This window comes from Ctenocephalides felis, unplaced genomic scaffold (assembly GCF_003426905.1).
Source record: "Ctenocephalides felis isolate EL2017-DRISC unplaced genomic scaffold, ASM342690v1 CF-g0.4_SCAFFOLD_00845, whole genome shotgun sequence".
Taxonomy (NCBI): domain Eukaryota; kingdom Metazoa; phylum Arthropoda; class Insecta; order Siphonaptera; family Pulicidae; genus Ctenocephalides; species Ctenocephalides felis.
Window position 1 is genome coordinate 51,847,352 of NW_020536999.1, and position 12,426 is coordinate 51,859,777.

General features: G+C 28.6%; 1 protein-coding gene across 1 annotated transcript in view; it reads right to left on the reverse strand.

Annotated features, from left to right (window-relative positions):
* LOC113363865 (cytochrome P450 4C1-like) overlaps positions 1-12,426 on the reverse strand; it is a gene marked incomplete at its 5' end in the record, with an annotated part of 201,304 nt that overhangs the window by 10,436 nt on the left and 178,442 nt on the right. Inside the window, 1 exon segment of the mRNA XM_026606351.1 lies at positions 309-488. Within this exon segment, the coding sequence (XP_026462136.1) occupies positions 309-488 (180 nt within the window).

Genomic DNA, 12,426 nt, shown 5'->3' on the forward strand with positions numbered 1-12,426 from the left:
ATAATTAATGTTATTAAAGAATATAAATTATGTACTGCTGTATATAATAGAGTTAATTATATAAGAAGTCAATATATTAGATTTGTGAGTTCTTATCGATATATAACTTTTTTTTAACCGGTTTATGAACCGGATTTTAAATTTTAGCGTTCCGGCAAAAAAAATATTAGCACAACACCACTGCTTAAGACTAAATGCCCACTAGTTTACATATTGATGATAACTTCTTTACCCGCGGATCTTTAAGCCCCTCTGCTCTATGCTATATATATATAAAGAAAAGTATAAATGTGTAAAAAAATATTTACCGATACAGTTCCTTGGTCCGGCGCTGAACGGGGCGTAGGCGTATGGGTGTCTGCCTCGAGACGCCTCCGGCGTGAATCTGTCAGGGTCAAATTTCAGTGGGTCCGGAAAGTGATCCGGGTCTCTGTGCAAATAGAACAACGACATCTGAATCATGCAACCTGCTGGTATCAGGTGCTCACCTGAAATAAAATATAAAAAATATAGTTAATTTGAATTCAATTAACTGTTAACCAATGTGTTTTTTACATTACTTTAGAAGTACATTTCAAAACATTTGAATCCGCATCCGCATTTTTTCGTCCACGTTTTCGGGCGCACGGATCAATCGATTTGAATGGTTCAAAAAACATTCGATTTCTATTGATAGGAAGATATGCTGATTAGTTTTTGGCAAAGGTGGGTTGAGCCGTTACGGAGATACGGAGCAGAGAGTGCAGAAAATACAAATCGAGTTTTTGACATAACAGAGTAGTCGATTTGAATGATCTAAAAAACTATCAGTTTGTAATGATTGGGAGAAGATGTAATTAGTTTTTGGCAAAGGCAGATCCGACCGTTTTAGAGATACCGAGCTAATTGTACAGAAAATGGCAGTTTTTTTTTAGGAAACTAAGAGACAGTTTTGAATGATTCAAAGAACTTTCTGCTTGTTTTACCAAAATAATTGCTTTTGGAAAAAAATTGTTTCATTTTTTTTTTGTATATCGAAAATGGTTCAGATTTTATTCTTAACTAGTCGAGCGCATGGCATCGTGCCTTAAGGCTAATTGCTGGAACTTCTCTTACCAAACATTATTTTTTTTGAAAAGATTAACATTTTTGAAAAAAAATTACTCTGAAAAAATTAGATTTTTGAGAACTAACGGATAAACATTGGAACGGAACCCATAGGAATCGAATGTGTAAACAAAATTTATACTTATCGTTAAAATTTCTATGAAATATCTAATAATTTGATGTGCATATGTCTAATGATCATTTTTGACCGCCAAATGGCATTTTTTTACTTTTTTACTAGATCTCCCAAACCGCTAGACCTACCTTCATGAAAATTAATCAGTTCTTAATCTTGTTAATACAAGTAAAATGTTTTTTGAATTATTCAAATCGGACGCTCCGTTCTCTTAAAAACTGAGTTACCGTTTGTGGCACTTTTTGCCCCATATCTCCGGAACGGCTAGACCTGCCTTTGCCAAAAACTAATCAGCACTTCTCCTTACCAATACGAATCGAATGTTTTTTGAATTATTGAAATCGCTTCATCCGTGTTCCTGAAATCGTCGACGAAAATTTGTATCCGAACACACACACATACACGCACATACACACACACACACATACATCCATTTTTTCTAAGGTATGCCAAAATGTGCATCAGAAGGTTTTGAAACGTAAAGATATATAAAAATTTTCATTTTCGATTTTTTTGCGATTACTATAACTTGCCCTATGGGAAGTTAATTAGTTCTAATATACTTTAAACAAATAATTTCAACTTTGCAATTCAGTTTATATAACTCAATATTTATAATGATCTATTTGAAAATATCTAATATTCCTTGAACACTTCGTTACGGTATGGAAAGTTCTAGCAATTTGCCTTAAGGCTCAATGCCATACACCACTAGTTTTATTTTGCTTTTTATAACTTCACAATAATTAGAAACTATTTTACATCAAATTCCTAGAAAATTAATCATTTCTACGTCGCATGTGAAAATGCGCATCGTGCAATTTACAACGATCATAAAGCTGCATATTTTGTATGGAATATTCGTAGCTTTTGTTATTATTTCATCATGCGCATTATCTTGTGGACTAGGAATGTATCAATTTGCACTTTGGTCATTAATAAACGGAACATAAATCCCGGAAGGAATGTTGTCCGGACAACTATAATGCCAAAGCTCGCCGCTTATTTGTAACGAAGGCGCTCTCTGTAATAGAATTTGAAATGAGATCCTTTCTACGACGATATCTCAGTAACTGCTTTGTGTTGGATAATTTCAATAATGTATCATTTTGACATTCAATTAAAATTTAATCTTAAATTACGCAACTATTAGTCATTATAAAATATGCTGTATAACACATCACTCAATAAGTCCGCAGGTGCTTATTGAGTTTCCTTGATATAATATGATTAATAAAATAAAATTTAAATTTAATAATTAAGAAAGGATCTGCTTGATGTTTAATATTGCACAGATACAATATATCCTACTACTATTTAATTAATTATTATATATTACAAATAAATTAATAATTAGTTATGATATACCCTATGTATATTATGTATATTATTGAGTGATGTGTTAACTTACCCTTGGATGAGAGATTCCAAAACGTAGGTATTAATTAACCATCACAGAATTTAACAAGTGTTATATGGCATCGTGCCTTAAGGCAAATTGCTGGAACTTCCTGTACCATAATGAAATATTCGAGGAATATTAAATGTTTTCAAATAGATGATTATAAATAATGTAACTTTCATTATTCGTATATTATAAAAAAGAATAAACAAAATTTAATCAATCGAGTTTAAAATGAAGAACATTGTCTGATATTACTAATTGTGTTATAAAAACTGAATTACAAAGTTAAAATTATTTCTTTGAAGTATATAAGTCATGTTTAGAACTTTAGCTATATTAGAATTGTAACTAAAATCAGAATAATTAAAACCTAATCTATCAAGTTTAAAATGAAGAACATTGTCCAATATTTCTAATTGTAAGTATTATATAAACTGAATTACAAAGTTAAAATTATTTATTTGAAGTATATAAGTCATGTTTAGAACTTTAGCTATAATTAGAATTCTAACTAAAATCAGAATTCTTTTCGATATTAAAATTTTTTTTTGAAAATAAAAAATGGATATAAAAAATTTCTTTACCCAAAACCAATAGTTTCATCAACACAAGCAGAAACCCTACAGGAAGTTAAATTTAGAACTAACTTTTACGTTTCTACTAATGCAGATAAATAGTAATACTTGGGCATAAAATGATCTAAATTTAGCTTTTGCTTGATGTTTTCTCAAGCAGAGCCAAATAATGATACTGCCTACTTTTTTCATAGGTTCAACCATTTTTCAAGAATTTTCTAAAGACTTTATTGCTTTGGAACCAAATATGCAAAATTACGAAAATTCATTTCGATTGATCATTTCTCAATGCAAGAAAAAAATATGAAAAAACACAGTGATGCAGAATATTTTCTAAAAAAAATGTATCAAGCTTTATTTTGTAAATTATACATTAGGGGTTAATAGAATAGTATGTTTTTGCATAATATTTGAATTAATTGAAGAGCTTTTCTTTGCATTAAATATTTGTTATAAACAGATGTATTATTTTTCATATTTTATTAAGAGTTATAATATGCAATAGAAATACCCTTATATAGGTAATAGGCAGTGGTGTTGTCGAGCCGGAACGCGCCGGATCGTCGTTCCGGCAAATCATTTTTGGGAAAGAACGCGTTCCAACTAATTTTCATTAAATGTTCTTATTATTGTAATAAACATACATATATGTGCACACAATGGGTTTTGTAATAATTTTTGTTTCTTTCCTTTTCGAACGGAACTGGAAAAAAAAATGAGAACCGGTTTATGAACCAGTTGTTAAATTTTAGCGTTCCAATAAAAAAATATTAGCACAACACCACTGTTTTTATCAAAGTCGTTTTTAATTTAGTTACAAATTGAGGTGTATGAACTGAAATATTAATTACAATACAGTAGTGTATTTCAAACTTCACATATGTTACTTTAAGACCGAAAAGAGTCTGATGCCCGATTATTTCGGATATAAGTTGGACTTGTTTCGGACATAGCGGACGTTAGTCGAATAAAATAAATAATTTAAGACATTCATATAATGGAAATTAATTGTAGCGAAAAAAGCAATTCTATAAATACAAAAGCATAAGAGCTGCAAAAAAATGTAATATTTTAATAATTGGATGAATTGTTTGCCATCTAAGGCAAAAATATAAGCCGTTCGATCGCTTGTAAATTTTTACAATCCAACATTTATTGGTAATTTTTTTTAATCACTCGCCCCACAGAAAGATCCATTTTTAAATTCAAAGGGGAGAGGCAAATTAAAAATTTACACGATTTTAACCCACTTGCTTTGGGTGATTTGAATGTAATTAGTAAATACTGTTAAAAATTCGTTAAATATATTATGATCGTTGTTTAGTTTAAGTGAGCACAAGATGCATGTGCAAATCATATAATTTTAGGTAAATACGGATCCCATTTTAGGTCTAATGCAAACTTTCTCAATATTACGGATTATAGAAAAATTCCAAATTCTGTATGTATTAGTCTGTATATTTATAAATTGCCATCCCTTCCTGACAGCGGTATAATAATTTTTATATTATATTTTTAAATTTAGAATTTTTAGAATTCGGTAAGTTGCGAGACTAAGAACATCTTAAGAAAATCAGCTCGCACAAGTTACTCAAACATTTAATAAAATTTATAGTTCTATGGTTATTGTCGCACTGTGCACACAATTGTTTAAAAGTGCAGTAATTAATTTTTTATGAAGTGATAACAGCAAAGGCAGCAGTAAGGTGTAATCGATGTCTTAACGGATATTTTGGATATTTTAGATATACCGAGATAAAAATTCTTGTAGAAAAAATAATATTCATAAATTAAATCGCATTTCTTATACGCTAACACCTATATAATAGGTTCCTATTCGTGTATTTTTATAGCCTGACGTATGCCTATACGTTGCATTCTATACTACACGCCTTACATCTATACCGTACGCTATATTTCATCATATGCTCTCAAATCCCTACATTGTATACCGAATACACCTAACCTATATCTACTATATATCTTATTACCTATAATTTTCCTTACACTATACATTAACCCTACCGAGAATCGAACCCGGGTCCGCCGCGTGGCACGCGACAACCTTAACCACGAGACCACCGTAACGCTACAATCAAGCGTATTTTTTCGCGTGTCGTCGCGACACCTTAGTATTAATTACCTAATTAATTAGAAAATGACCCGCGGAAACAACAGTGCGTCCCATATTATATTATGAATGGGGGTACCCGATAGGGTAGTGGTTAAGGTGCGCGACCGCCACGCGGAAGTCCCGGGTTCAATTCCCGGTATAGACAATAGATAGGTAAAGATATAATACATGGTGCGTAAGGTAAACCTATATAATATAGGTAAATATATAAATTAGACAGTAATATTTATAAGAAGTAAAAAGTATGTAGGTATAATAAGTTAATGACGGTGTAGGTATCTCACGGTATGATTGATAATAGATATCTACCTATGATATACAATAATATAGTATAGGTAATAGGTTATCTATCGTATTTATTAGGTTAAGTCTTATAAAGTATTGTAATAAATCTTGAGTACTTTTATATCATAATAAATATCTGTAAGTATTAATGAATACAAATAATAGCACAATAAATATAATTAATGTTATTAAAGAATATAAATTATGCACTCAATGATTCCCTCATACTTGTACAATTTAATTTATAGACTAGCTGTATATAATAGAGTTAATTATATAAGTAGTCAATATATTAGATTTGTGAGTTCGTATCGAAATATATCAAACTTTTTGAACCGGTTTATGAACCGGATTTTAAATTTTAGCGTTCTGGCAAAAAAAATATTAGCACAACACCACTGGTAATAGGAATAATAAACAAGGGAGGGGAAGAAAATCATTGATTTTGTGGTGCTCTCATACCATGGACCTTGCTTTCGGGCAGACTACTATTTATTATTATTATTATTATTATTATTATTATTATTATTATTATTATTACCTTTATTAATTTTCCATTTGCCCTGAACAAAAAATTTCATCGTAATTACTAGTAAATTTAATTTAGCAGAATTATAGTGATTAAATATCGTACTTATTATTATTATTATTATTATTATTATTATTATTATTACTATTACTATTATTATTACCTTTATTAGTTTTTTATTTGCCCTGAACAAAAGATTTCATCGTAATTACTAGTAAAATTAATTTACTTACTTAGTACTTAGCAAGACTTTGATTTTACCTTTGTAGAGGTAAATTCAGTTAAGATACGAATAACTTTGTTCAATAATCTTTGTGTTTTAAGAAAAATTCCTAAGATGATGTATTGTGAGTAAGATTCAATTAGCACTTGAAATATTTGGATATACCAAACAAAAATATATCATAAAGTTTCTTATACTATTTAAATTAATCATATTGCATTATAAAATCTACATTTATTTTGAAAGCTATGCCTAATTGCATCAGTTATAATTCACAAATATAGTGTATATATTCACAAATTTAGTTAAATATAGTGAAATTTATACTTTTTAAAACAATTATTTGAAAATATAAATTTATATTTGTGTAGTTGTAACATTTTCAAAATTTGTAATATTCCACATTAGAATAATTTTAATGAAATAACTTTACTTTCATAAAGAAGTCTATGAATATAATTAGTTTTAGATACTAGTTCAATAAATTATTATACTTCGCATGAAAAATATAAACCCACTTTATTACGATGATATATATTTAAAATATTAATTGAATATAATTAATATTTGTAAGTATGAAAAATGCATATACAATACACAATCATTTTTTGTATAGCTTTTAAGAAATCAAGAACTTTCAAAAAAAATATTTTTTATTCTTTATGCCTTTGCAAATTTTTAATGAATAATAATATAATAATAAATATAAAAGCCATTAATTTTATTTGTATATTTGTATAATTGCGATTTCGGAAGACTAAGAAGTTTTATGAAGTTGACATCAGAGTTTCAGCTTACATAACAAGATTAAACTAACTCCCGGAAAAGTATTCTTATGATATTCAGAACGGCGAATCTCTCATTAAGGATGCCGCGAAACTCATGTTTTTATTATGAGGTTAATTTGGGTTTCTTAGGGTCACAAAAATATCAATTTTCATTTACATTTTCTACTAAAGAGAATAATTCTAGATTATTTAGTTTAAACGTAAAAAATAATATTGAAGTTCCGATTATAAAGGAAAAATATTAACATAGGGTAGAGCGAGGCAGGAAGGTCCAGTTTGACTTGGAGTAATCATATTGTGCAAACTAAATCTATTATAGTTAATTAAGCTATCTCCTGTAAAATTACTTTTTTTATCTTAATTTACTTTTTAACTTCCTGTGCAAGGTATAGTAATCGCAGAAAAATCTAAAATGAAAATTTTTATATATCTTTACGTTTCAAAACAATCTGAACATTTAGGCATACCTTAGAAAAAATGGATGTATGTGTGTGTGCGTATATGTGTTTTTTTGTATAGTGAAGGAAAGTATGTGAAAGTATGTGAAGGAAATGCCTTTATGCATCCCAGACTGTGCGTGTATGTGTGTGCGTGTATGTGTGTGTGCGGATACAAATTTTTGTCGACGATTTCGGGAACACGGATGAAGCGATTTGAATAATTCGAAAAACATTCGATTTGTATTGATAAGGAGACGTGGTGATTAGTTTTTGGCAAAGGCAGGTCTAGTCGTTCCGAAGATATGGCGCAAAAAGTCCCAAAAACGGTAACTTAGTTTTTAAGAGAACGGAGCGTCCGATTTGAATAATTCAGACGACATTTTACTTGTACTAACAAGATTAAAAGCTGGTCAAATTTTCATGAAGGCAGGTCTAGTGATTTCAGAGATCTAGTGAAAAAGGTAAAAAAAAAATGCCATTTGGCGGCCAAAAATGATCATTAGACATATGCACATCAAATTATCAGATATTTTATAGAAATTTTAACAATAAGAATAAATATGTTTACATTCCTATGGGTTCCGTACCAATGTTTATCCGTTAAACGGCGACGCAGCGCTTACGCGCTTTGATATTTCGTCTTCATGCAGTTAAAGCAGTACGATTGCTTTGAAAAAAGTTCAGAATTTCCAAAATATTTCAAAATAAATTTTTCTTCAAAAAGTCGTTTTTTATTGAAAAAAAAAGTAAATTTTGCCCAAATTTATAGTTTCTCAAAAATCTAATTTTTTCAGAAATTTTTTTTTTCAAAAATGTTAATCCTTAAAAAAAAAAAAAAAATTATACGGGAAGTTCCAGCAATTTGCCTCAAGGCACGATGCCATGCGCTCTACTAGTTTATTTACTATTTTCATTGCTTACATCTTTGCCAGGATAAAGGTTCAGTTAGCCCTTTTCACCTCACCCATGTTCAAGCTTTCATAGAGGTTATATGAAAAAACTGTTGTCCTTAACTCATAATTATACATTTTTCATAATTATCCATTTTTTGTGAGATATGCCAAAACGTTCAGAAACCTCTGAAACGTAAAGATATGCAAACATTTTAATTTTTCCTACGGAAAGTTGAAAAAACAAAAATCGCTATAGAAAGTTTTAGAAAATTGTACAAATTTATAAATTCCTTGACCTCGATTTTCTATTAGTCTTGTACCACCTCTTAACAATTTTCCTAAGATAGATGCAGCAGAAGCATTTATCTTAACTTTGTTACATGACATTTTTTGTTTCTAAAATTAAATACAGTTACTGATTCATCAGTAGCGAACATTCCATTACATTTCATCGTTAATTAATCAAAAGTTGGAGGTAGGTTTGCTCCTATGTTTCACGTGCAATTTGCAGAAAATCCAATCTAAGTTAAAAGTTTTAATTAAAGCCTTTTTAAGTTTCAGTCGCATCCTCTGAACTATACTACTTGACATAGTTCTAATTGAGGTGCTTATTTGTATTTCAATTTAGCATTTCGCGAAGTTGAGTTTTATTCAATTAAATTTTTTAGTAAAACAAAAATGGTGAAGTTATAATATATTTTATAGACCCCCAATAATAAAGTATGTAATTCACGTATGGATTAATTAAATTATTGCATAATATCTTCATACTGTTTTTAGAATATCATAGAATAACTTGAAGTGTTTGAATTTATATATATATATATATATATATATATATATATATATATATACGAAACAGCACTCTTTCTGCACTATTCATTAAATTATTTATAGTTTTACAGACTGTAAAGGTTCTATTTTAGGTTTATCTAATCTTCAATGTAATATATGAATAAAATATGGCAATAAATAACTAAAATATGGATGGACAAATGCATGGTTTCTGATATATAATAAAGTCAAAAAATGAAGTGAACTCAATATTATATATTCACAAACATTATTCATACTGTAAATATACATACTTGTACGGTGACCATATTTTTCTATGGTCAAAACTGAGACGGCAATTTTTAGTTATGTTAAACCGTATATACTAACAGTTTTGTATAAATCTTTTTTTATATGAATTATTATTCCATTATATGCAATACTTTTTAATCTATGATATTATATCTTATGTTTTTCGCGCTTTTGAGCCTTGTATAATATTCTATTAAATTTTATACATATATAGACAAGTAGTTTGAAAACATTAGCACTTGTTTGTTTGTTTTTAAAATTTTTGTTAATTTATCTGTTAATTTTCTAAAATTTGGCACAATCCGGAACAAAAGATCCAAAACCGGTACAAAAAAATGCTTTTAAAAAAAACAGGGACATAAGGTGGAAATCCGGGACTTTTCCGGCCAAATCAGGACGTTTGGCCACCTTAATACTTGTTATCAGATGAATTAATTATCAAAATAGACGCGACTTGTGTTATCATAGTATTGATGACTTCGAAAAAATCTATTAATTTTTTAAATATCTAAACCTATTCCATATGGAACATATGCAATTTTTTTGTAGTACTTGGATTGTCTAAATCGAATGCATACTGCATACAGCCAATCCAGTTATTAGACGTTCTGGTGTGATGGTAAGAATCTATATTAATGCATAAAATTTGTATTTTGTTTATTAATTAATATTTCAGTGAATTATAATTTTGAAACATATTATCTGTAGATTGATATGATAAAAATATTATAGGATGAAGCACAAAGGTCAATGGATAAATGTAATGTAAAAATCAGTCTAAAAATTTTAGTCTACAGGCATCTGATACAATCTGATGTTTATTTAGGATAGATTAAATAATTTAATATAATAATAGAAAGTATTTTTAAAAAAATACCGACAAAAAAGTTTTATTAAAGCAAAATGCATAATAACGAAATTTTTACTCTGATGAAATGAATTCCTTACAATTTCCTCCAAAGCCAAGAAAGCTTTCAGTAAAATATTTGACGTTACGAAATATATTCGATATTGCTGATTTTCTGCTTGAGAATTTCGTGTCAAACAAACACGAAACTATATAATAACACCCACAAGAAAGTTTATGAAATTCCGTAAAGCGACAGAGTTTGACAAGTTGCCGAATCCAACTCTTATATTGGAAAAGGACGAAGATTATTAGGAGCCATGGACTTTTGCAACCCACGATGGAGAAATTTGATTTTACAGAAAATAAGGTAAAGTATAATTTCTAGGGAAATCAAATATTGTCGAAAATACTTAAAATTTATTAGTTGATCATACAAGCTTTTAGCACATCTCGTGAGGCTATTAGAGTAAATAAATGCTATTCCAAAGTGGAATCACAGTAACCAAAATGCTGATATGCCATATACCTATTTTTTTTTTTTTTATTTATGATTTTTATTTTGCATATAATTGATACATGTTATAATAATCAAGACAGTGTGGGAAAAGTTATGAATATGAAAATATAAAATCCATTGGATGAAAATATAAACGATTTATTAATTACAAAATTTTATGATAAAAGAAATGAGTTATATATATATATATATATATATATATATATATATATATATATATATATATGTATATACATGTACAAAATGTTTGCAGAATGAATAGATATGAGATTGCATTTAAAATGTATGCAGTGTTCACAACTTTTATAGATACACTCAGTCCTGATACGATTTGTTTGATACAAATACAACTTGTAATTTATTTTTATTAAGCTAGTGTAAAAAGTTAATATTTAACTTGAATTTGCATTAGCTAAAATGAAAAAATGTTAAAAGATTGACTATATAGTTTTTTTATAAATCCAAATTTAGTAATAATGTATTTTTTGGATTGAAATATTGTCTGAGAAAGCAATTCCAAATATTTGGCTGTTTTACGACCATGTGGAATACAGATATATAAAAACTGTCTTAATTTTGGTTAATCGTTTATGTAAATTAATGCAAAATATTTCAAAAAAGGAAAAACAAATACTGTTTAACTGTGATGGAGAATTCTCGTCTATATGGAAATAAAGGTACTGCTAATTATCATTTTTGTGATTTAAGGTAAAAACTGATCAATATATTTAAAATAAAAGAAAATAGTAGTTTTTATATATTTTTTATATCTTATATATTATTTTATTAGTACAAGTATTTTATAATTAACTTTCCGTAGGGTAAGTTATAGTAATGGGCCGAAAATCAAACAGGAAAATTTTTGCATATCTTTACGTTTCAGAGGTATCTGAACATTTTGGCATACTTCAGGAAAAATTGATGTGTGTTTTGTGTGTCCGCATTTTTGTGTTCACGTTTTTGGGCGCACGGATCAACCGATTTGAATGGTTCAAAAAACATTCGATTCCTATTGATAAGGAGATATGCTGATAAGTTTTTGGCAAAGGCAGTTCCAGCCGTTACGGAAATACGGAGTGAAGAGTGCTGAAAATAGAAATTGAGTTTTTGAAAAAACGTAGAATCCGATTTGAATGATCGAAAAAACATTCAATTTGTAATGATTGGGAGAAGCGGTGATTCGTTTTTGGCAAAGGCAGGTCCAGCCATTTCGAAGATAACTAGGTAATCGTAGTAAAAATTGCAGCTTTTGAGAGAAATAAGCATCCGATTTGAATTATCCAAAAAGCTTTCTGTTTTCGTTAACGAAGGACTTGCTTTTGGAAAAAAAAAATCATCTCATTTTTTTTAAATTTTTGTATATCGAAAATAATTCCGATTTCAATTTTGTTCTGGTTAAGGATCTATAGCTCACTTATATACTTGTGTAATTTAGTTTATAACTTTTTTATAAATATTAGACAATATTACAGTATTTAT